This window comes from Mustelus asterias, chromosome 11 (assembly GCF_964213995.1).
Source record: "Mustelus asterias chromosome 11, sMusAst1.hap1.1, whole genome shotgun sequence".
Taxonomy (NCBI): domain Eukaryota; kingdom Metazoa; phylum Chordata; class Chondrichthyes; order Carcharhiniformes; family Triakidae; genus Mustelus; species Mustelus asterias.
The window spans coordinates 75,248,138-75,273,621 of NC_135811.1; the positions used below are offsets into that span (position 1 = coordinate 75,248,138).

At 41.1% G+C, this 25,484-nt stretch overlaps 1 protein-coding gene across 1 annotated transcript in view; it reads left to right on the forward strand.

Moving 5' to 3' along the window:
* LOC144500597 (26S proteasome non-ATPase regulatory subunit 11) overlaps positions 1–25,484 on the forward strand; it is a 72,145-nt gene that overhangs the window by 32,504 nt on the left and 14,157 nt on the right. Inside the window, exons 5-10 of the mRNA XM_078223775.1 lie at positions 7,707–7,764; positions 13,375–13,569; positions 15,115–15,259; positions 16,134–16,194; positions 17,624–17,686; positions 19,930–20,055. Coding sequence (XP_078079901.1) covers positions 7,707–7,764; positions 13,375–13,569; positions 15,115–15,259; positions 16,134–16,194; positions 17,624–17,686; positions 19,930–20,055 — 648 coding nt within the window. The remainder of the gene's footprint in view (positions 1–7,706; positions 7,765–13,374; positions 13,570–15,114; positions 15,260–16,133; positions 16,195–17,623; positions 17,687–19,929; positions 20,056–25,484) is intronic.

A 25,484-nucleotide genomic window follows, 5' to 3' on the forward strand; every position in this document is an offset into this window, starting at 1 on the left:
CTTGATAATGGAAGATTATGGTGGCACTTTGATCTTCAGGCAGATTTAATTGTCTGATAATTGAATCACAATCACATGGACCATATGACCCAAAAGATTGTGGGTCTACTGACTAGCTGAACACATGGCGAAACTTATAGGGGTGGACAAGTCGTTGAAGCTAGAGTTATTCCCCCTCTGCTTTGCATAACACTGCAAGGCTGTGCTAACATGGATAGGATGAAAAGGAGCTGGAGTCTTGCCAATGTTCTTTGTTGTTAAGTTGCATGTTCAACTCCATTGTTTTGCAAAGCTTTGGCTTAGCCAACTTGCATTTAGGGCAATAGTCTACATTGCATATCAGGAATACATTGCCCACTTTGTAGATTTTGTCTGTTTGGTTTGAAGACTGGTATCAAGATAGACTTATTGTGTGTCAGCTGAGGGACAAAGTGGTTGTTTGTCAGCATATTTTGCTTAGGATATGGAACAAAACCCAGCATCTGTAGACAAACCAAGTGTTGTTCTTGTTGCAAGAAAATTGCTTTCTGAAACTCTACAAAGTAGCTGTCGTTTGTAGATATCCATGGATTATTTTATAGGAGGTATTGCATTAGAATTATGCTTATACTATCTAGCTTAGTTTGATTACTATCATGGTCATTATTTAGTTCAAAATATATAAGCTACTGCAGACAAAACTCATCTCTGTTGCATTTAGCTAAATCAGTGGGATGTTCTTCTGATGCAAACACATTTTGTTCAGATAGCTGAAGTGTACGAATCAATTGTAAACTAGTTGTAGTGACATTGTTCTGTGGATGTTCAGTTAACTCCAATCAGCTTTTGCAATTAAGGGTGGTAAATGGTCACTGCACTAGAGGCACAAACTAATTCTCTGGGGCTGTGCTCAAATCCCACCATGGCAGCTGAGGGAGTTTAAATTGCATTAATTAATATCTGAACTAAAACAACTAATCTCATTAAAATGAGATGATTGGAATTATTATTTATATCCTCTAAGAAATTGACGTTGAATATGACAGTAAAAAAAATCTAAGTCTGTATTAAGAAAATATGCAAGCCACTTCAGACAAAACCTGATGAACCACCCTGCATCAACCTCTGCACTAGAAACACCAAAGGCACTGACTGCCCTGTTGACACTGCAAAATTCTCCACTAACTTCTGGGGACTTGTGCCAAATTTAGAAGAGCTGTGCCCCAAACTGGTCAAAATGTCTGATTCACTGAATCAAACCTTACAATCAATGTTCAAGATTCCTTCATCACCATCCCCAGGTATATCCTGAGTAGCAGCACTGATTGAGCTAGTCCAGCCCTGAAGGCCATACCTACCGGATTTGGCCAGTAGTAAGGGGTGAGAGAACTAACGAGAGGGAAAAGCCTACTTGTCCTTGTCCTCATGAGTTCACCAGTCGCAGCTGCATCTGTCCTTGGCAATATTGGTGGAAATGACCACCACCTGCTCCTTACGAAGACAGTCACATTGTGGACTCACTTCATTGTTTTGTGTGGTACTGTTACTGTGCTAAATGATGGAGCGGTTCAAAATTGGGCTCCCATAAAGCAGCAGCAACAGAGTTGTAATCAGCCGCAGTCTGTAACCTCATGGTCCTGGCATATATCTCACTCTACCATTATCAAGCTAGGGAATGAACCCTGGTTCAATGAAGAGTGCAGGAAAGCATATCAGGTGCATCAATCGGCATACCTGGAAATAAGATACCGCAACAGAATCAGCATGTAATGGGTGGCGCAGTGGTTAGCACTGCTTCCTCTCAGTGTCAGGGATCCGGATTCGATTACTGGCTTGGGTGACTGTATGTGAAGTTTGCCCGTTCTCCCTGTGACTGTGGATTTCTTCCTGGTGCTCCTGTTTCCTCCCACAGTCTGGTTAGGTGCATTAGCCATGCTAGATTCTCACTTGGTGTACCCGAAAAGAAGACAAGAGTGTAGTGACTGGGGGATTTTCACTAACTGCATTGCAGTGCTAGTGTAAGCCTACTTGTGACAATAAATAAACTTAAACTTGGAGCTAAGTAATCAGACCAAAGTTATGCAGTCCTGCTACAGCACTGGACTCAACCCAAATGCCCAGGCTTGTGCTCTGGGGATTCGGGTTCAAATCCCACCATGACAGCTGGAATTTAATTCAGTTCATAAAACCTGGAATTGAAAATTAGTCTTGGTAATGGTGACCATGAAACCATAATTGATTGTCATAAAAACCCATCTGGTTCATGAATGGCCTTTAGGGAAGGAAACCTGTCATCGTTCCCTTGTCTGACCTACAAGTGACGACTTAACTGGCCTCTGAAATTATTTAGTAGGCTATTCAATGCTTGCTAGCGATGATCACAGCTCATAAAAGAATTTTTCAAAGTATAATGGGCAATTAAACAACTAACTGGAGGGAGAGACTGCACAGATATCAAAATCTTCAGTAATGAGGGATTCCAACATGTCAGTGCAAAACACGAGGCTGAAATACTTGGAACCATCTACATTTAAGTGAATGATGCATAGCCTGCTCCTAAGGTGTCCACCATCATACCAGTCTTCAACAATCCAATTCATTCCAAATGATGATAAATGGTTGAAAGGTACTGGATTCAGCAAAGGCAATGGATCCTGATAACATTGGGACTGCGGTACTGAAGACTTATTATCCCAAATTAGCTTTAATCATGTTGTCTTAGAGTACAGCTACAAAACTGACATTTACCTGGCAATGTGGAACATTGCCCTGGTATGTTCTGTCCACAAGATGTTGGACAAATCCAGTGAGGATAATTCATAGAATCATGCAGCACAGAAGAGGCCCTTCGACCCATCGAGTCCGCACCGACACATTAGAAACATCTGAACTCTCACCTAATCCCATCTGCCAGATACTTGGCCCATAGCCCTGGATGTTATGATGTGCCAAGTGCTTATCCAGATACTTTTTAAAGGATGTGAGGTAACCCTCCCAGGCAGCGCATTCCAGACTGTCACCACCTGGGTAAAAAAAGATTTTCCTCACATCTCTTCCCCCCCCCCCCCCCCCCCCCCCCCCCCCAAATCTCCTGCCCCTCACGTTGAACCTATGTTCCCTCGTGACTGACCTTTCAACTATGGGGAACAGTTCTTTATCCAACTCTGTCCATGTCTCTCATAATCTTGTACACCACAATCAGGTCGCCAGTGCAATCACATCCTTTCTATAATGTGGCGACCAGAACTGCACACATCACTCTAGCTGTGGCCTCACAAGTTCTATACGACTTCAACATGACTTCCATGTTTTTGTAATCTATGCCTCGATTGATAAAGGTAAGTGTCCCATATATGCCTTTTCTACCACCCTAACATGCCTTTCCGCTTTCAGATATCTGTGGACAAACACGCCAAGGTCCTTTTGTTCCACAAAACGTCCTAGTATCCTACTCTTCTTTGAGTACTTTCTTGTCAAATTTCTCCTTTCAAAGTATATCAGCTCACCCTTTTCAGGGTTAAATTCCATCAGCCACTTACCTGCCCATTTGACCATTCAGTCTATATCAACTTGTAGCCCAAGCCACTCTGCTTCACTGTTAACCACCCATCCAATCTTTGTGTCATCAGCAAATTTACTAATCCTATCCCCCACATAGTCATCAATGTCATTTATATAAATGACGAATAATAGGGGACCCAACACAGATCCCTATGGTATCCCCTGGACACTGGCTTCTAGTCACTAAAGCAGCCTTCTGTCATCACCCTCTGTCTTCTACAACTGAGCCAATTTTGAATCCACTTTATCAAATTACCCAGTATCACATGTGAATTTACCTTAATTCTTGTTCTGTCAATCTACTCTTTATCAGCCAAATAATGGAAGGTATCAGTGTCAAGTGGCTCTTAGCAACATCCTGCTTACTGATGCTCAGTTTGGGTTCCACCAGGGTCACTCTTACAACCTTGGTCCAAACATGGATCAAAGAGTTGGACTCAAAAGGTAAGGTGAAAGTGATTGTCCTTGACAATCACAACTCCTGAATCTCCTCACCACTGAATCAGTCAGCATGCAACAAGACCTGGATGGCATTCAGGCATGGGCTGATGAGTGTTAAGTAATATTCTTAACCACACAGGTCCAAGGCAATCTTTGAGAGAATCTAGCCATCTGCTCTTGCCGTTCAACAGCATTACCGTTGCTGAATCCCCATCAAAATTGTGGGCGGGTTACCATTGACCAAAAACATAATTGGATCAGTCGTAGAAATACTGCAGCTGTAAGAACACATCAGAGGCTATGAAACATCAGTTTGAATAGATCTGCACACCACCTCTACACCAGTTTTTCATTAATGACCTAGACTTGGATGTACGATGCACAGTTTCAAAATTTCCAGATGAGACAAAACTTGGATATATTGTTCACCATGGAGAAGAAAGAGTTAGACTTCAAGGGGAAGAAAGCACCAGTAAACTGGTGGAAGGAGTGTGCAGGTGGCAGATGAAATTTAGTGCAGAAAAGAGTGAAGTGATGAAAAATGTGTGACGGTGAGTAGAACTAGAGCCACCAGCGAGTATATGTGCACAAATGGTTGAAGGTGAAAGTACTGGTCGTGAAAATAGTTTAAAAAACTGTACAGGATGCTGGACTTGACAAATACAATATAAATTACAACAGCAGAGGTTGTGATGAACCTTGATACAAACTTGTTTCAGCCTGAAAGAGAGTATTGTGTTCAATTCTTAGCATTCCAACTTTGGAATGATGTGACAGCTTTGGAGATGCTGCAAAAAAGATATCCAAGAATGGTTTCAGAAATGAGGAGCTTCAATTAGATTGGCGAAGCTGAGTTGTTCTCAGACAAGAGAAACTTGAAGAGAGATTTGATAGAGGTGTTAAAATTCTTGAGGGGACTGGACAGACCAGATAGAAAATATTTCCATTGATGGCAAGCCCAAGAATCGGAGGACATCAATTTAAGATGGATAGCAAAAGAAAAGTGACTTGAGGCGAAACAATTTCACACTGAGGGCGAGATTTTCCAGCCGCACTCTCCCCAGGCCGGAAAATCCCTCCTGAGGTCAATGGACTTCTGTCTGGTCCATGTCACACCCGCTACGATTCCTGTGATGGGTGGAACCGGAAAATTCCGCCCCGAGTGTTTAAAAGTGGGGATGCATTTCCTGAATCTGATGGAGGCAAATTCAATTGTAGCTTTCGAAAAGGAATTAAATAAGCTCCTGGCGAGAATGGAGAAAGAGTGGGACCAACTGAGTTACTCTTGCTGAGAGAGAGCACAGGGAAGGATGAGCCAAAAGGCCGCCGCCTCTGTTGTAACCATTCAATGATTGTGATAAGTTTACTTTGTTCTTGGACACGCATAACTTGTCACTTGCATTGCATATGAATTAGGAGCTGGAGTAGGCCACTCAGTCATGGCTAGTCTGATTTTAACCTCAACTTCACAGTCCTCCCTACCCCAATAACCTTTCACCCACTTGCTTATCAACAATCCATCTCCCTCTGCCTTAAAGATATTCAAGGACTCTGCCTCAACCATCTTTTGAGGAAGAAAATTCCAAAATCTCCTGACCCACCTGAGAGAAAAAAATCCTCATCTCTATCATAAATGGGAGACCCCTTATTTTTAAACCTTGACCCCGAGTTCTCATTTCACTTTGTCAAGTCTTCTCAGGATTTTGTGTTTCAATCGAGTTGCTTCATAGTCTTCTAAACTCGAGCAGATACAAACCTAGCCTGTCCAACCTTTTCTCATCAGATAAGCCACCCATTCCAGTTATTAATCTAGTGAATTTCCTCTGAACTATTGCATTTAAATCATAGAATCCCTACAGTACAGAAAGAGGCCATTCGGCCCATCGAGTCTGCACCGACCACAATCCCACCCAGGCCCTACCCCCATATCCCTACATTTCTTACCCGCTAATCCCTCTAATCTACACATCTCAGGACACTAAGGGGCAATTTTAGCATAGCCAATCAACCTAACCCGCACATCTTTGGACTGTGGGAGGAAACCGGAGCACCCGGAGGAAACCCACGCAGACACGAGGAGAATGTGCAAACTCCACACAGACAGTGACCCAAGCCGGGAATCGAACCCAGGTCCCTGGAGCTGTGAAGCAGCAGTGCTAACCACTGTGCTACCGTGCCGCCCAGTTACATCTTTCCTTATGAAAGACCGGTACAATACTCCAGATGTGGTCTCGCCAGTGCAGTACAATGAGATCCCATAAACTCTAATGGGGTTACCACATATATACCCGTACAGATTTGGCATTGTTGGTGAGTGAAGTGTACATTTTAGTTTTGTATCCCAAGGAAGAAATGTACATGCAATATTCTGTAAGACACCTTAAGCTGTTGTATTGTCTGTGTTATTGATTAAAAGGCAGGCTTATTTACATCTATCAATTTGTGATGCAAAGAGCAGTAATGCTCTAGCTTTCGGAACAAGGTCAGAAGACGATTCATGTCAGATTTTTACTTGAGCAATACAAATCCGTACAATACCAGGTACGCGCGTGTAAAGTTAAATTAGTGACTTGAGCATGGCCCTTAGTGCTGAGCGTGAAGAAAGTATGATTGTATCTATAAAGAATCAAATTTGGTTCTTAAGATCTGAAGCATCTCTTCTGATCAGTTTGGGCATGCACATTTAGTTCTGATAACCTGCAAATTATATGTTGACACTTCAACAAAACGTTTGCCCATGATAAGGCTCTTGATATGTTGACCAATGCAAACACTGACTTCCATGGTTTTTATAACATCAGTGAGCACGATTTTGCTGCCACGGCTATTGTAATTTTTTTAATGTTGGCATTTTATGTTCACCAATACCAAATTTGTTTTGATAATGTTGTGTAAATAAGATGATTTTTTAATTATTTAAATAATAATCTTTATCACCAAATGTTGTGCATTTTTTAAATATCAACTTCAATTTAGCAGAGATTGACTAAGAGTGCAAGAGCACTAACTAGTGTAGCCTGATCCAGCTAATAACTAGTGCTTGCAGCTAACTGCTTGATCCTGGTGCTGAGGGTAGTTAATTGGCTTAAAGATGCAATTTAATGAGCATATTTTAAAATCTTCCATTTGTCATCATACGAGCTCTGCTGACATGCACATTTGAACAGTAATCAAACCACTTTTAGATACATTATTTTATTTGGATTTTATCCATAGTGGTTCCTTGCACTTTGAGTGCACTTTCCATGATGATTTGCTCATTATTAACTTCCGGCTGAAAAACTCACTTGGTTATCAAAAATAATTGGTGATGGCAAAGGAAATGTAAAGCAGCATAACACTGCATTTCTCCTGATTTAGTAGGGCTCAGATCTTGACTGTGGGTGCAAAAAAAGGAAACTAGAAGAAATAATTCAACTGCCCTGCTGCTGCAGAACTTTTTCTTGTTCCATTTTTCATCAGTCTAATTCAAACCGTTAAACTATTTTTTCACAATGCAACTGCACCTCAGAATAATTTTGTTACATTGATGTTTTTAGATGTTAGGATGGCTGTCAGCTAAGTATGGGTAGATCTTAAAAGATTTAAAGATACGGAAATTTGGCAAAGGAGCTAAAGGATTTTAAAAATACTTTTAAAAGTATAATTCAAACTATAAAAATGACTTGAGTTCAAACTTCAGTTGAAACACGTACATTTTAACTATTTTAATATTTCCTATACAGGCTCGCTTGGTTTCTCTGTACTTTGACACTAAGAGGTACCAGGAGGCATTGCAATTAGGTAACTATTGATACTGCCTTTCATCTATTGGGTAGCTAGCCTGGGAGCTGTGATCATTGTGGCAGTCAGTATGTTGTGGGTGGCTTGTGTTCTAAACTTCAATCCAAACTTGCTTCAAGGTAAATTAGAATGCAAGAATTTCCTCATCTTTCACTATCTCTTGTATATCTACGGTGATGGTGGTCATGAATTAGCACACAGGTTGAGTACTGCTGGTCTAAGTGCTGCATTTTGTTATTGGTTTGAAATCTGTGATTGCTTTAAGCTGTGTATGTTTTAGTTTGGGAAATGTATGGTTTTTTTAAAGCTGTTTTGGGTGGCTCTTGTGGTGACTGATTAGTCAGATACTTAAAAATGCTCAACTAGGTAGTGCAATCAAATGATCTAAACACTGCTCCCTGGGAAAACTATACTGAAATTGATTTAACACCAAGATATGAACACATACTTTTAAATTGTGATTTTAATTCAAGTTTGAGCCTAGTATTGACCTATTTAATATCCTGAGATGCTTTGTTTTGTTTTGAAACTGATTTCAGGATAAACAATCTGAATTTCCATATTTTTGTTGAGGTTCAAGAAGAAATATAGGAGTTTTTTTTTTATAGGGTCTTTATTGCATCTCTGATATGCATCTCCAAGAACTTCACAAAGTAGTACACTTTTAAGTGCTGTTACCATGCTTCAAAACAGCAGAACTATTTCTGGCCTCAGTTTAAAATGAGGCCAGTGTGTTGATTTTTGTATCTTGTTAGTTTGAGGAATATTAAGTCCCTTGCAATGCACTTCACAAAATATTTTAAGGCATTTCTCCTGAACCATTTTGGTTATAGCCATGATGGCTTGCTCTATCTAAGCCATTGGTTCTTTTCAGTGTACAACATACAAATTCCACTAGGGGTCAGAGCTCTACAAATTTTGGCTTGTGCATCCCTGACAGTCCACTAGAGGCCAGCACACTATTTAAGTATAATTGGATTTAGTTACAGGATATATGTTGGCACAGGTATGCTGAATTTTCACTGTTTTAAATTTCGGCTTTTATTTTTATAGTTTGAAAATATTTCAAGAGACTAGCCTTTATTTAGCACCTTTGCTGTATCTTGGAGAGACATTTCAAAGGCCCCTCCCATACCAAAGATGCATATCCTACAAAATTGAGTAGTTAACAGAATGGGTATTAGATTATTTTATTCATTAGCATGTATGTCCATTGCCCAAGTTATTAGTGTACAGGAGTTTGCCTTCATTCTGTCCATGTTAAACCATGTTCAAGATCTGTCAAAAAAAGCCAACTTGGATTTCCATTTTTATGCTTTGCACATTGTTTTCAACCTATGCCCAGCAGCCAGATACCATTGCTAATCAGTAATTTCATCTTTTCTGCTTCAATTTTTTTTTTCAAGTTTAGTGACCTAGTATTAAGTGTCGAGAGATGCAGCACCCTGTATATACACTGGCGCCTAAGTTTGTCTGAATTTTCTTGTCTGTTCTTGAAAGGTTTGAGGTGTTCTGCTGGAAGCGCAAAGTATGGCTGAAGTGAGAGAGCCGGGTAGTTGGGTATTGAAGAGGTGTGCTCCTCCACTTTTCAGCAGTGTAACAAGTGAGACAATAGCCAAGACCTAAGATCAGATCATCCACTTGTATTTGGACCAGAGAATGACTTTTGACCCTATTTTTAAAGGGCTTCCCATCATGGCTGTTTGGATTTGGTCAATAACCAGCCAAGCATACGTCTAGACAAGTCTCCGGTTCCGTGTCTCATCTGTTAAGTTATTGTATCTCGACAGTTAGAGTTGTGCTTAGTGACCCTGTTTCAGAATTTTTGCTCTTGACCACTTTACTGTGGCTTTGGCTGGAAATATGCACCTGTAAACATTGGGTGATAACAATGTTCCTGTTAAACTGGGTTTTCTGAAAGAGCAAAATAATTAATGTACGAGATGCTTTTTACTGATTGGAACTGGTCTTGTCAGCTCGCCCTTTTCTCCTAGAGGTGACCTAGACAATAGCTGTAGAGGAGAGGAAATGAGGTTTAAAGCTAAGTGTGGAAAGTGAGTAGTCTTGAGTGACAGGTGATGCAATGCAAGTCAAACTTTGACTCGTTTAGACCTTGCTTGTAAAAGATTTGGCTCAGAAATTGAAATTCACATCAGCATTGTAAACCGTACTTTGTGTTCATTCAGATGGTGGTGACTGGCCATTCTGAAAAGGTTTTTCCAATTATGCAGTGTCTTGAATACTGTGGAAATGCGCTCACACCAGCATGCACACATGTGCGCGCACACAAATTACTTAGAAATCTAGAACACTGCACCCCAAAAAGCTCCCAATGCTTGACCAGTTGAGATTATCAAGACGAAAATGTTGGGGAAGGATATCCTGGGTAGAGTGAAGTTGGAGTTAAGTTAAAAGTATGGATGAGCCATGATCTAACAGTGTAACGAGAAACAGACTTGAGGGGCTCACTGGATTATTGTTGGGTTACTATATGTGTTTGATTGAAACATTTTGATGCACTGCGCATTTAAAATTACATATTTTGTGATCCTGGGATCTGACATTAAGAATCTCAATCTCATCTCAACTATCCTTATGTTAATTAACTTGGTGTTAGTTATGTGATATATCTTTATATTGCAATGTATTTTAATCCAGGGATATCTCAAGAATTTTGTAAATTTATCAAGCCAGAATAGTCCATATGGATACAATCCAAACTGTCCCAATTTGTCTGCAGCTACATTTCTAAAACTCGTAATCCTGAATCATATTTGGCGACAGCAATGATAAATTTTAGAAATATTCAATAAAAACTTTTGCCATTTCCGCCAAATGATGCTCATGCTAAACTGAAGCAGTCCAAAGAAGGAAGAGGCATACAAATAGTTCAGAAAAAACAGCAGACCTGAGAATTTGGAGTAGTTTAGAATTCAGCAAAGGAGGACAAAGGGCATTGATTTAAGAAAGGGATAAGAGAGTAAGCTTGCAGGGAACATAAAAACTGATGAGTAAAGGATTGGTGAAAACAAATGTAGGTCCCTTACAATCAGAAACAGGGGAATTTATAATGGGGAACAAAGAAATGGCTGACCAACTAAGTACGTACATTGTTCTACCTTCACAAAGGAGGATGCAAATAACGCATCAGAAATGTCAGGGAACCCAGTCTTTAGTGAGGGAGGAGCTGAAGGAAATCAGTATCAGTAGGGAAATGGTGTTGGGGAAATTGAAGGACAATAAATCCCCAGGGCCTAATAATCTACATCCCAAAGAAGTGGCCCTAGTAATAGTGTATACATTGGTGGTCATCTTCCCAGATTTTATAGACTCTTGAACAGTTGCTACAGATTGGAGGGTATATAATGTAACCTCACTATTTAAAAAGTGGGGATAGAGAGAAAACAGGGAATTATAGACAAATCCACCTGAGGTCGGTAGTTGAGATAGCCAAGCACTTGGAAAACACTGACGGGATCAGGCAGAGTCCAAATGGATTTACAAACGGGAAATCATGCTTGACAAATCTGCTGGAATTCTTTTGGGATTTAATTGGTAGAGTTGACAAAGGGGAGCCATTGGATGTGGTTTATTTGAACTTAGAAGGCTTTTGACAAAGTCCCACATAAGAGATTAGCATGTATTGAGATGGATAGAAAACTGGTTGGCAGACAGGAAACAAAGAGTGAGAATAAACGGGTCTTTTCCAAATGGCAGTCAGTGACTAGTGGGGTACTGCAGGGATCAGTGTTAGGACCCAGCTATTCACAACATTTAGATTTAGATGAGGGAACAAAATGTAATATCTCCATATTTGCAAATGATGTAAGATTGGGTGGGAGGGTGAGCTGTGCAGAGATGCTTCAATGTGATTTGGACAAATTGAGTGGGCAGATGCAGTATAATATGGATAAATGCAAAGTTATCCACTTGGGTAGCAAAAACAGGAAGGCAGATTATTATCTGGCTATAGTTCAAGAGAGGGGAATGGGCAACAAGACCTGGGTGTCCTTGCACACCAATTGCTGAAAGTAGGCATGTCGGTGCAGCAGGCGGTGAAGTCAGTAAATGGTATGTTGGCCTTCATAGTGAGAGGATTCAAGTAAAGGAACGGGGATGTCTTGCTGTAATTATACAGTTCCTTGGTGAGACCACACCTGGAATATTGTGTGCAATTTTGGTCTCCTTATCTGAGGGATTGCCTTAGAACGAGTGCTATGAAGATTTACCAAACTAATTCTTGAGATGGTGGGACTGACCTATGAGGAGAGGATTGTGTTGATTAGGATTGTATTTACAAGCATTTTAAAGAATGAGGTGAGGAGGATCTCCTAGAAATCTAAAATTCTAACAGAATTAGACAGTTGATACAGGAAGGATGTTCTTGATGGAAAGGGATTCCAGGGCCAGGGGTCATAGCCTAAGGATACGGAGTAAACCATTTAGGACTGAGATGAGGAGAAATGTCTTCAGGTGAGCCTGTGGAATTTTTACCACAAAGAAGTTTAGGCCAAAACATTGTATGTTTTCAAGAAGGAGTTAAATATAACTCTTGGGGGTTAAACAGATCAAAGGGTATGGGGGTGAGGTGGGTGGAAAGTGAGAAGAGGTTACTGAGTTGAATGATAATGAATTGTGGAACAGGCTCTCGGGGCCAAATGGCTGTCTCCTCCTATTTTCTGTTTCATTTTTGTGATCAGTATTCATTAAATGCAGATTTTTGAAGTTTCTACACTTAATTAGATTTAATATTCAAGTTGAAGTTTTCTGCCAATTTCCTGATCTCTCATGTTATGGATGATTTTTTTGTAAATGCTTCTCAAAAGAATTATGTTCCTGCAGTACCCAAACAAGGAGACAATGGAAATGGTGCTCCCTGCTCAACCTCATAGCTCCGCACCACAACCTTTGCTCACTCACCTGCTGCTCTTTCATGCTGTCTGCCTCCATTGCATTATCCTCCCCATGACCCTTGTCCATTTCTACCCTCTCCAATCTTTCATGAAGCTGACCAATTAGAATAAAGTACAAGCCTTTGTTGGAAAGAAGCTGTTCCCTAATTGTACCCAAATCCATAATCAGGACAGAACATTAGCAGGTAGCTGCTTGCCCACCAAGTTTAAAAAGCCAAACGAGTCAGAAGAAATTTCGCAACTGGAAAATTTGAGTGAAAATTGGGACTTTATAGGATGAATAATTGTCCCTTATCTGATTTTTGGGCCACAGTTTAGGCCGATTTTGTCACCTTTCCCAAAGAGGTTCAGTGTCTTCCTTTTTCCTCCTGTGCAGCACTGCTGACTTTTATTTTCCAATGTCATGGGAACTAAATAAATGCAAGTTGTTGATCATCCTTCACCATCAAGTCAGAAAATGTGACAATTAGGTAGATAAACGGGAAATGGTTTAAAGGTAAAATCTCAACTTTTCTTAATTCGACTTTGTCGCCAGTAGGATTAGTATTGTTTCAAACTGACGACCCGTATTTCAGAAATACTTCTGAGAGCTTTGGTTTAGTCATGTGAATTATTACACCATTTGTAAAATCCTACTTGATACAGATTTGGAGCTCATCTTTTTATAAAAAAAGCTAAATTTCCGAATGTTTTTCAGGATCACAGTTGCTTCGTGAGCTGAAGAAGATGGATGACAAGGCACTTTTGGTGGAAGTTCAGCTGTTGGAGAGTAAGACATATCATGCTCTGAGCAACTTGCCAAAAGCACGAGCTGCCCTGACCTCAGCACGAACAACTGCAAATGCAATTTATTGCCCACCCAAACTACAGGCTGCACTTGATATGCAATCAGGTATGGAATACAAATAAAACATGTTACCTTTTTAATGCATCACAGTAGGACTTTTCCTTCCATTTACCTCATCCATGTCTTTGTCAAGGCCATATTATCGATGTGATCATTCACAACTTCATGGATGGTAAGGATCTTGTTCACAAGTGAATGGATGTTCTGGGATGAGGTGCAGAGATAATGGCCAATCCATTGGCAGAGTCCAAAGAAGTAGCGATGGGAGCAATGAGGGGGACTGAAAGGAGTTGGGCAAGATTAGCCCTTAGCAGGGATAAGTGCAGAGAGAGAAGTATGTGTTAAATGGGGTATGCTTGCTGGAAGGCAGCAACCAATACTTCAGTGGGTCTGTTGGACAATGGCAAGAGAACTAAGCCTGTGACGGTAACAGAAGAGTAGATGAGTGCTGAGGAATTGTGAAGATAGAGTACCCAAGGATAGAGAAAAGAGGAGAGGCACAGTGGTGAGAAGGATAAAGAGGAAAAAGGAAGAGAAAAGTGAAATTAGAAATTGATGGACTTGGAACTGGAGGAACAGCCAAAATGGATGTGGGATTTTTTCCTACTTTTGAAGTGGTTACATGCTAGGTCAAGATAATTAGGCCTTGAAATGCATGGCTTGTTGGGACAATGTGGGACAAGCTAGTTTAAAATCAGAGGTCTGATAAACCTGATAGTCGGATGGAATTAGCAACAGACTTTGGTGAGTGAAACCAGGTGCTTTCAACAGATGTATGTATTTCAAGTAATATACATATTTCCTGTGGCAGTATTAAGATTGCTGTTGCTGGCACTGAGACTTCTACAAGAAGACAAAGACAACTATTGGTGCCTTTGAATGGATCCCTGGTCATTACTGCTGATAAATATAAAAGTTGCAATAGCAAAAGTGCCATTTTGTCAACTATCCAACTGAGAATCAATTGCAATGAAACGAGTTTGATAGTTTCCCATTAATTTTAAAGGCCAGTAAGTAATATGCTGAAAACTAATTCCCCAGCTGTCCCCATTGGTCAGACCAACCACTGACCAGCTAAGATCCCTTGAAGGGAATTTAACTGAGGCAACCTGAGATCATAGAGCATGTCCTTCAGCAATAGCCACTCCTGCCTAGCCTTCACAAGAAGAATAGTAAGTTGGATTCATGCTGATGTTGATATCTTTTGTGTTTTTCTTTCAGTCATTGTACCGGTTGAAGTAGATCAGATGAAATGCTGTTAATCAGAAGGGTAGATCTTGTCTAACCGTTCTTAGCAGAAAGTCAACTCTCTCTAGAGCTGCCAAATCCCAGGGTGCCCCCCTGACCACCACTCCCAATGAAGTCATTGGGCGTTTTGAGAATCCAGGCTTTTAAGGCATTCCTGCTGTCATTGGTTTGGAACAGTTTAACCTAATACTAATTGAAATACTGTCCAAGTGGAGTTGCCCAATGTCTATTTGCCTGCTGGAGGTGTACAATGGGGAAATAGTTGATCCAGGCAAGAAAATAGCCTTCCTCTAAACCTGGCTGCAAATTAGTTTTGTGTTAATCTGAGATTGTTGCTTCTAGGTATTATTCATGCTGCTGAAGAGAAGGACTGGAAGACTGCTTACTCCTATTTTTACGAGGCATTTGAAGGATATGATTCTATTGATAGTCCCAAAGCTATCACAGCATTGAAATATATGCTACTCTGCAAAATTATGTTAAATACGTAAGTTTGAAAGCTTTTGATCAAAATTGCTTGTGCCGGGTTCGAAGGCAATCAAGGGATGTGGGGTTATTGTAGGAAGGTGGAGTTGAAGTGAACAGCCAGCCATGATCTCAATGAATGTCAACTCAGGTTTGTGCACCATATTACAGGCAGGAAAACACTGAACACATGGGGGAAAGAAATACATAATGTGAAGGCTTGGAGGCCAAAAAACTGATTTTGAAGGTAATTTCAGAATAATGCTGACACTGTGATGAAGGGCAGCACAGTGGTTAGCACTGCTGCCTCACATTCTGGCCTCGGGTGACTGTGCAGACTCCGCGCATTCTCCCCATGTCTGTGTGGGTTTCCTCCAGGTGCTCTTCCCACATTCGCAAAAATGTGCAGTTAGGCTGATTGCCCATGGTAAATTGCCCCTTAGTGTCAGGGTGATTAGCAGGGTAAATATATGGAGTTACAATGGGATTGTTGTCAGTGCTCGATGGGCCGAATGGCCTCCTTCAGCACTGTAGGGATTCTATGATATATGGGTTTAGGTGTCCAATTTATATTTTGTAGAATTTCTTGATGCTAGTGAAGACCGTAGCACATTCTCCTTTTCTTTTGACTATACTTAATGAAGATCAAAATTTGTGGTTTTGAAAATACTTGTGGAACTAATGCTGCAGAACGCCTTTTAAGCTGATGTCCACAATAACCTAAATATGTGGTATTTCAAAGATGCGTTACTCCATTGTGATGGCAATGCCTTCGCATTGCCTTGTGTTGGGGAGGGAAAAGGGTGAAGCTTGGTCAAGGGTGAGCTTTAGCAAATTGTATTTCAATATTTGAAGAAATGTGGGTCACTTGGCAATTTTCAATGTTTTTTTTTCAGACCAGAAGATGTGCAGGCATTGGTGAGTGGGAAGCTTGCACTCCGATATGCTGGCAGACAGGTAATAAAAAATTAAACGTTTAATTTTGGGAAAAGGGGGAAGATGAGAAGAAAGAGTAATGAATGTTTTCTTAGCATAGATTTTGTCTGTTACTGATGGATGGTTTTGGATCTTTTGCCTTCAATTTACTTGGTGTATGCATTTGTTTCCTTCCTATTATGTTTTGAAATCTGGCATAGTATGTTGCATTGTGGGGAAGTGTAATCTGTTCTCACATAAATGGACCGTGGGTTACTGGAAGATTTTGTCATCCATGCAGTCATGACCCAGAGTTGATCTTGACATCCATTTCCATGTGCGTATTACAATCGACAGGACTGGGCCTTTCAGGGGAGATTTATGACCATAGTATGGGCTACCTTTCATGGGTAGCCCTAGACTATATTTGAAGAAAGCAAGATGGAGTTGTCAATGCATTTACTAAGGACCCTTTCCATTTGGCTAGTTTGCAAAAGATATGAACAGTATGTGGAAAAACAGATGTGAGGCCAAGTCATTGGTAATTTCACCCTCTTCCCAATTAAGTATCTGAATTATTTTCCCACCTTCTCCAGGTCTGGATCTCTGGTGTGTTAGTGGTCTAGCGCAATTTAATTTTTCCATCAATTTTTCTTGCCTCCTGAAGCTATCCTTAATACTGGCAGATCTCTGGTATCTCACCCAAAAGCTTTGCAATTTGAACTTAGCAGATGTTCAGCTGTAAAGAGCATACACCTTCTGATGTGCATACACTTCTAGTCAGAATCAGAAAGCCTAGGACTATCAATTGTAGCACTTGTAGTGTGCTAGCTAAGATCAGTTGATTTTCAGACATTAAGGAACAAATCTACAGTCTTCATTCTCTTTATGGCATGGTTCCACCACTGGTCATACGTTTGCCCATTACGTGATTAGTGAGCATGTGGTGTCACTTTTGAAATTTGTAACATTCATGAAAGTTAGACTGTGAAGAAAAAGGATTTGAGCCTCGCATTTGGCTGAATTATTGTCTTTCCATAGAGTTTGTGTTTCAGCTTGAAGCATGTTGAGCCATGCAGATAGTGATGTATAACTGAGAAGGTAAAGTTTAACAGATTGAAAAAAGCATCAACTTTAGCACTGCCTCACAAATTCACTGAAAAACATGACCAAAAAGCACAAAATAGAGCTATGGATAGAGCAATATTCGTATTGGCCTGGCAAGGATAGTAAATTATCAACCTACTGTCCTCTCTCGGTCCTGACACACACACACAATTGGACTGTTATTGGCTTTTGTTGAAAGTTTGGAGTGAAATGGTATGACGCTTCGATAAAACATGAGTAGGTGATAAAATAAGTTTTGCTATTCTTTTGTGCTGCTAGTATGTTTAAATGGTGATTGTAGTGGACTCCAACTGCAACTAGTAATTGTACCTCTGTTAACAGTTACTTTTTGATTTATTTTAAGACCGATTCACTAAAATGTGTGGCCCGAGCAAGCAAGAATCGATCGCTGGCTGATTTTGAGAAGGTAAGCTATCATGAAACTCAATTGAAATTAATGAGAAATTTCACTCTTCACTGATTGCAGAGCCAATAGTGAAAGGGATGAGGCTTGCTGGGCCATGAAGTTCTAAGTAACCATGTTAGCTGATACCATATTTGACTTCTCGTTGCACAAGAAATAGAAGTAAGTTTAACCTATTTGTGGAGGAAAGGTTTCAAAGCTTCAATGAAAGGCTAATATATGTTAGCCTTTATCGAAAGAGGATTCAAATGCAGGAGAAGCAATGTCTTAAGTTGTATAGAACCTTGGTTAGACCGCACCAGGAGTACTCTGTGCAGTTTTGGTCCCCTTACCATAGGATATTATTGTCATAGGGGGAGTGCAGCAAAGGTTCACCAGACTTGTACTAGAACTGGCAGATCTGTCCTATGACAAAAGATTGAGGAAACTGGACCTGTCTCAAAATGAGAGGTGATTGCATTGAAACCTACAAAATACGAGAAGGGAAAGACAAGGTAGATGCAGGTAAGATGTTTCTCCTGGCTGGGAATCTAGAATATGTGAACAAATATGTGAACAGAGTTCCCACTCACCTGAAGAAGGGGCTTGCAGCTCCGAAAGCTTGTGTGGCTTTTGCTACCAAATAAACCTGTTGGACTTTAACCTGGTGTTGTTAAACTCCTTACTGTGTTTACCCCAGTCCAACGCCGGCATCTCCACATCATGGGAATCTAGAACCAGGGGCACAATTTCAATACAAGGAGGAGGCCACTTAGGACCGAGATGAGGAGAAATATTTTTACTCTGATTGTAAATCTTTGGGATTTTCTACCTCAGATGGCTGTGGAAGCTCAATCATTGCATATGTTAAAATTATTGATTTAAAGGGATGTGGGGATAGAGTTGGAAAAAGGGGCAAAAGGGATTGAAGTGGATGTTGTCCATTTAGGAAAATTATCCATATAAGGAATGGGATTTTGGCCTGCTATTTCACAACACAGGAAGTGTTCCACTGGGAGTTGCTTGTCCTCAAATATGACCATGTACTGTGAATAGCTGGTGATAATACATGTTTGTAAACTTGTAGCAGTTTATGCTCCTCAAAAGTTTGTTCACTAGATGTTAGCAAAACGTACTTACATCACTGAGTTGCAGTTGCTCTTAAAGGCTATTTATCCTAATGGTATTGCCTTTGATATTTATTTTGTGGCAAACATGTTTGTCAGGGCATTTTTATAAGCGCTGTTTCATTAATGTCACACCCAGCTTGAAGCAAAGTAATGTGCATCTTTGAACAATTTTCACATTGTTTGTCAAGACACTTGCAAACGATTCAAAGTAACATGTTAAGATTAGAAGAAAACTAAGGATTCAGTAGTGTGTTTATGAACTGTTGGTTGCTACAGTGATTAACGGGTTAATATTGATATTATGTGACTTGATAGTGGGATAAACATGTCCTTTTGAAACCAAAAATCTAAATTCAAACTGGCTGGGAATTCACTCAGACTTAGTGAATTTTCTGTTAAAGAATTTAAATGGCATCTTCCGCAACCACAGAACACCACAAAGCATTTTGCAGCCAATTAAGGACTTTTGTAATGTGTAGGCATTATGTAATGTAGAAAACAAAGCAGCCGGTTTGCTCCCAACAAGTTCCCAGAAATAGAAATGTTATCATTTATTTTTGGTGTTGACTGGCTAGAACACCAGGGATAACCTTTTCTTTGAACTAGGGCCGTGGAATCTTTGGTGCTCATTGGTGAGGACTGACAGGGCCTCAATTTAATATCTCTATCAAAAGATAAAGCCTCTGACAGTGCAATGCTTCCTCAATTTGGCACTGGAATGTCAGTCTAGTTTTTGTGCTCCTGGAGTGGGACTTGAACCCACAACTTTCTAACTTGGACAAGATTGGTGCTAATGGAACCATAGCAGATCTACTTGTTGCAATACGTAAGAATACGAAAGAGAGGCATTTGGATGGGCGTCTTCTATCGGAACAGTTCCTTTATTAACTGTCACTGGTGCAAAAAATCATCTTTAGCCAAGACTGGTGGCAAACAGCCACAGGTTAAATGCAAATGTCTGTTATTCTAGAATAGTTGACCTGGGGATTTTTGTCACTGTGCCAGTTACCCATGATCGGGCCTATCTTGTTAAATTTAGTCCTGTTTAAAAAACAAACTCATCAACCACATGAGCGTTACTTCAATTTGCTGAAGTTTGGGTTATCCTGTGAATTACAATTCTGTCCTTGTGTTCAGGCTTTAACAGATTTCCAAGCAGAACTACGGGATGATCCGATTATCACCACGCATCTGGCAAAGCTGTATGACAACTTATTGGAGCAGAATCTTATCCGAGTGATTGAGCCTTTCTCCAGAGTTCAGGTAATTGCAAGTATTTATGAATGAAACAAAGTCCCCATTTTACTTTTATACAATAGGTCTGGGATCCATCTTGAAATTAATTTCAATCTCTTAACTTCCATGACATTATTACAAAAATATTGGCTGTTTCAATATTGGTCAAGTGTAAACTGTTGATGGTTAATTTATAGTGGATTGTTTCTGAAATTAACACCACTTTGATTGCTAGAATGGTGTGTAGCACCCATGTATATCAGAAGATAGCATCCCTTTAGGTTCCCTTTTGTGTCTGTGTATTCTACTAGTTAGCTAATTTTTGTCATTGGGGAGATTAAATGCAAACTGGGTGACCGCTTTGCAGAACACCTTCACTCTGTCCACAAGCATGATCTTGAGCTTCCTGTCCCGTGCCATTTCAGTTCACCTTCATGCTCTCATCCTTGCCTTTCTATCCTTGGCCTGCTGCAATGTTCCAGTGAAGCCAAATGCAAACTGGAGGAACAGCACCGTGTCTTCCGATTAGGCACTTTACATTGAGTTCAACAACCTCCGACGGTGAACTCTGTCTTCCATTTTGATTTTTTTTCCCCTCCCACCACTTCTTCCCCACCTCCCCTACATGCCAGTCTGTATCTTGTTTTCATGTTTTCCTTTCAGAAACTGCTGGCCCTTGTTCTTTTATTAACACATTTTGCTCTTGCTTTCTGACCAGGCTGATCTTTGTCGTTATTAACACCATCTTTAATACTATCATTACCTGTCCATGCAGTTCTTACCTGGAGGGCTACCAAGCGGATAGTTGCCATCTTATCATTAATCTTAGTCAATGCCAAAAAGGTGTCATTGGCAACCTTTCCCAAAACAGAGGCCATATTGATACTTTGGCTGCACCATACCATAGAAGCAGGATAGAGAAGTGCTGAGTTTCCATGATAGTCCTCTTTCTCCTTGCAGGAGAAGGGAGAGGGGACAAAAAAATGTGAGGGATAACATAGCCAAGGTAGCATGATGCACGCCACTGTGCAGGTAACCATGGATATGCATGGTTATCACAGATCCATTTGGTTCCATTGAGAGGGTTCGGTAATGAGATCAACTGTGTGCCATTAGGGGCACAAACTATGATGTTAGCACCACAGGCAGTAAAAGTTTCCCAACATGATGACATTATTGCCTTGACACTGGAAGCATCATGGAGCTCTTGGTAAACCTTTATGAAGCTCACGCAAGGATGGTTCGCAGGATATATTAAAGGAAGGTTGATACCAACCTGTGTACCAATATATCTGAGGATGAGCAATTGGTAATGTCATTCAAGGGTGAGGGGGAAATGGGTTCCATTATTGAAACACCACGAAGACGTGTTCAGAGGATTGAGTGGGAAGCCTCTTATTGGCACCCCACCTTGCCCATTGAAAGGAATTTGCGAACAAATCCAACATTGAGAGGTTAAGCATGGGTATAGGACATGTAAAGATAAGTAACCTGTAATTCCCTAGGGGAGAGCTGGACAACCTTGGATGATGGATTCGCTGCACTCAAAAACATTAAAATTAACATGAAAATGGATATAATAAACGTGATGTCAACAAACACACTGGCTTGATTGTTTTGGCAATCAATTAACAGTATCTAGACTTAGTCTTTCTCTGTGGAGCTCTTTTGATGTGTGACACGTGGATCCAAGTTTTCTTGCCTTTGACTTTCACTGTGGAATGTGTGACGAGCAGAATGTGGTGGGGACCTTTCCAATTAGCATTAAGCAGTTCATATTGAGGTTTCGTGATGTATACCCACTCGCCTTGAACGATTTTGTGTCCGCCTTCGAGTGCCATCTCCCAAACAGCAACAACCTGTTGGAAACGGAATCTACAGCTTTGGTTGGTACTAGCATCTACATATTGGATGATAACCGAATTAGCCTGCAGTATCACTCGAAGGTAGTTTCGTAATGCCATATGATCAACTGTAGGGCTATTGTGGAATCCCTGAGTCTAGTCCATATGTACTGTTGTTGGTCTATTGCAAAAGCAAACCAAGGTTGAATCTCAGGTGCTAAGGGAACAGCCCAAAAGCCATTTGCCATTTTCATTACTGAAAACCACTTGTACTATGGTGAAAGGATGCTAGAGATGGTTAAAGGATTGGCTATCAAGGGGGCTAGTTTATCCACTTGTTGATTAGCATTCCTATAATCTATTGTCAATCTCCATTCTGTTCGCTTTCTTCACTGGCCATACAAGACTGTTGGATACACTTGAGTTTTGATCAATATTCCTCTCTCCACTAACTGATTCACGATGGGCAGGATTCCATCTATTGAGGTCTGGCTAATGGGATACTGCCCAGTGGAAGCATCCCAGTAAAGGTTACTGGGTCCATTTGTAACTATGCACAATCATTCTTGACCTTAGCCCAAACCAGGTGTTCCTTCAGTTTGTCTCCAAGAGCCTGATATTCCAGATGACTTTTCCCTTGGAGAAAAACAAAGCCAAATCCATCTGGGTGAGCACCTACGTGACTGGTCGTACCTTACACGCGTCTCGATTCTGGTCCCAGCTGTAATATCAGAGGAACTGTCTCTCACATGTACATCTGTTTCCCAGTTGTCCACCTAGCCCAGACAGGGGAACCTGTGGTAACTGATTCCTGGGTATATATGTTAATTCTGCTCCGGTGTCTTCACCTACCCTCACATTCACATGAAGGCTGTCGGCTCGTTGTTGCAAGAAGGCCAACAGCAGTAAAGTGAGGGTAGTGGCTACTCCCATTTTTTGCCACTAGCAGGGCTGCTTCCTGCTGTCGGGCAGAGAGTTGTTCAAACTGCTCTATTAACTTGTCCGGTTTGTCTTTAGCATTCTTCTCAGAATTCCCGTTCTGCCTTCCCTTGCCTCGCCTGCGTGATCAACATGTCTTTGCCCAATGACCTTCGTATCCACAATTATGACCTCGATCTAGGCGTCTGTCATTGGTTGAATGCACTGTCACTTGCGCAGCTCTAACATTGTTATATCCTGTTCTAACTGATTAAGGTATGTAACTAGCTGAGCCTCGGTAATGCCTTCCTCTTCCCAGTCGGGTTCAGCATTTTGGATAATTCCGATTTCAGGCCAGCTACAAACGCTGATTTTTAACGGCATCAACACACTTCCATCTATATTTCCCACAATTACTTCCCAAATGCCTGAGTGCTCGAGCCACATTGTCCTAAACTTTTCTTCACAATCAGGGATTTCTTCACTCACTGCTGACATGATGCTATTTTACTCCAGTCTGTCTTGCTTGGTGTGTATGCTGTACACAATCTAATCTGATTCCATCCTCCCTTAAGTTCTGTCTATCTTGACCCAATCCTCCTTGTGCAGCCGTCAGTAACGTCACACTTTTTTTTTCCATCTGGAACCATAAAGGGTAATATCTGCATACCGTCCAACGGATGAAGCCCATAAATTCCTTTCAAGCGTTTCAAAGCATCCCACGTTTTTGCTCCACTTTTTTTAGGATGAGGTATTTCCTTAGCCCATTTACCATTTTCTGGGTCTGTGGGTACATGGACTGCCGTGTAACCATATCTGTTCTTGGTACAAGTGACCCCATCTGCATCTGCTCTTTGAAACTCAATCTTTACCCTCTTATATTTCAAGGGAAAAATATTCTTAGGTGTTTCCTCCTCTCCTTCATTCTCCGAGTCCTCCGAGGGAGAAGACTCATCTCCCCCATAAACTTCCCTTAGCTGTCTTGCCTGTACCTGTTCTATTTGTTCCAGAACAAGATACATCCTGGGAATAGGTATTGATAGAGGTTTACTGTGCTTCAGGATCGCAATCTTGTTTGCTAGTTTCTGACAGTTCAGTTTTTCCTCCTTCAGAGAGGTACATACTGCAGCTAATTGATCCTGGAGTCCCTTAACTCTGTGCGACCTATAGTTTTGTTTCGCTGTCTAAGTTGACTCACCACAGTGAGGGACCAGCGAACACGGTCCTTGCTGGGCAATCTCTTGGCTTTCCCCCACGCTCGCTTAATATCATCCAAGGGCCACTGTCCCTTGGCGGTTCCATACTTCAGTTCAATTTTAATGAATGTTTTTAGTAAATCGAAATGCTGTCCTTCAAGCTCATTCAGTTGGTGCATCGTTCTTGCTCTTGCTTCCGGAGGGGCCATGCCACCCTTTTCTGTGGTAGGTAAGAGACTTTTGCTATTCTTTCCTGCCACCTTTCACTCCAAGTTTGGGAGTCTCTAGCCGATTCGGATCAATAATGACCATGGGCTAGGCCTTAGCGGAGAGAGTGCACTGAGTATGCGGCCTCGAGCTGAAATCTCTGGATGAGGTGTTCAAAGAATATGGAATCTCACAAGCAGCTGACTTAGTCGTGTAACGGAGAAGAACTTTTGATAAGAGGGTTTCTTACCTCTCAGCGCCAGTGGGTCTGTGGGGGGTGCGTGGGTGCTCCTCAAGTCGAGATCCAATTGGTGATCCTGTTAATGATGCCAGAATTAGATTCAAGAATTCACTGACAAGTTGGGCAAGTTTATTAGTTCATTCAAGATGTACACCAGCTTTTTAGTCGCTCTCTCTCTCTCTCACACATGTAACATGATGAACTTTCAGCAGGGATTATCCCATGTGAAAATGTTAATAAAAATATACCATAAATTTTATATAATGAGTGGCTTCCTACAACAGCATCTTCCCAACCCGTACCACCTAAAAAGGCAAGGTCAGCAGATGCATGGGAACGCCACCTGCGTGTTCCCATCCAAGTCCAGCGTGATCCTGACTTACAATTATATCAGCATTCTTTCACTTGTTGCTGGATCAAAATCCTGGAATTCTTTTCCTAACAGCACTGAGGGTGTTGTTGCAACTCATGGACTGTAGCAGCTTAAGAAGCCAGCATGCCACCACTTTCTCAAGGGCCTGTACGGATGGATAATAAATACTGGCCCATGCCATGAAGCTCACGTTCCATTAATGATTTTTTAAAAAAAATATCTCCAACTGACCAGTGACCCAAGTGTGGTCATGGCTAGTGTATTTCATCTGGTAGCTTTTGATTTGATTAGATGATAGCTGGGATGGATTCCTTTCTCAGCCAGAGTTCATTGTTTAAGCTGAATACATCTAATGTCGTCCCCACCTAGCTGATGATCTGGTTGTTCTGTGGAAAGGTTAGGAGATGATCCCATTCATACTCCTTCACATTGATTGTCTCTAGGATTTTCTAGTTGGGTTGGCTGTACATATTGGATTGGCTCTATGTAATGGCTATGGAATTTATCGGACAGTGATGCAAGCTTCCAACAATTTTGGGAGCGGCAGTTTCAAGTCGCCCCAGTGTGGCCACAGTCTTTTTTAAAATCCAATCAATGGTTTTGATCCTTTTTCAGTCTTTTTATAAAGCTTGGCTTTCTAACACTCCACTTGCCTGGATGAGTGCAGCTCCAATAAC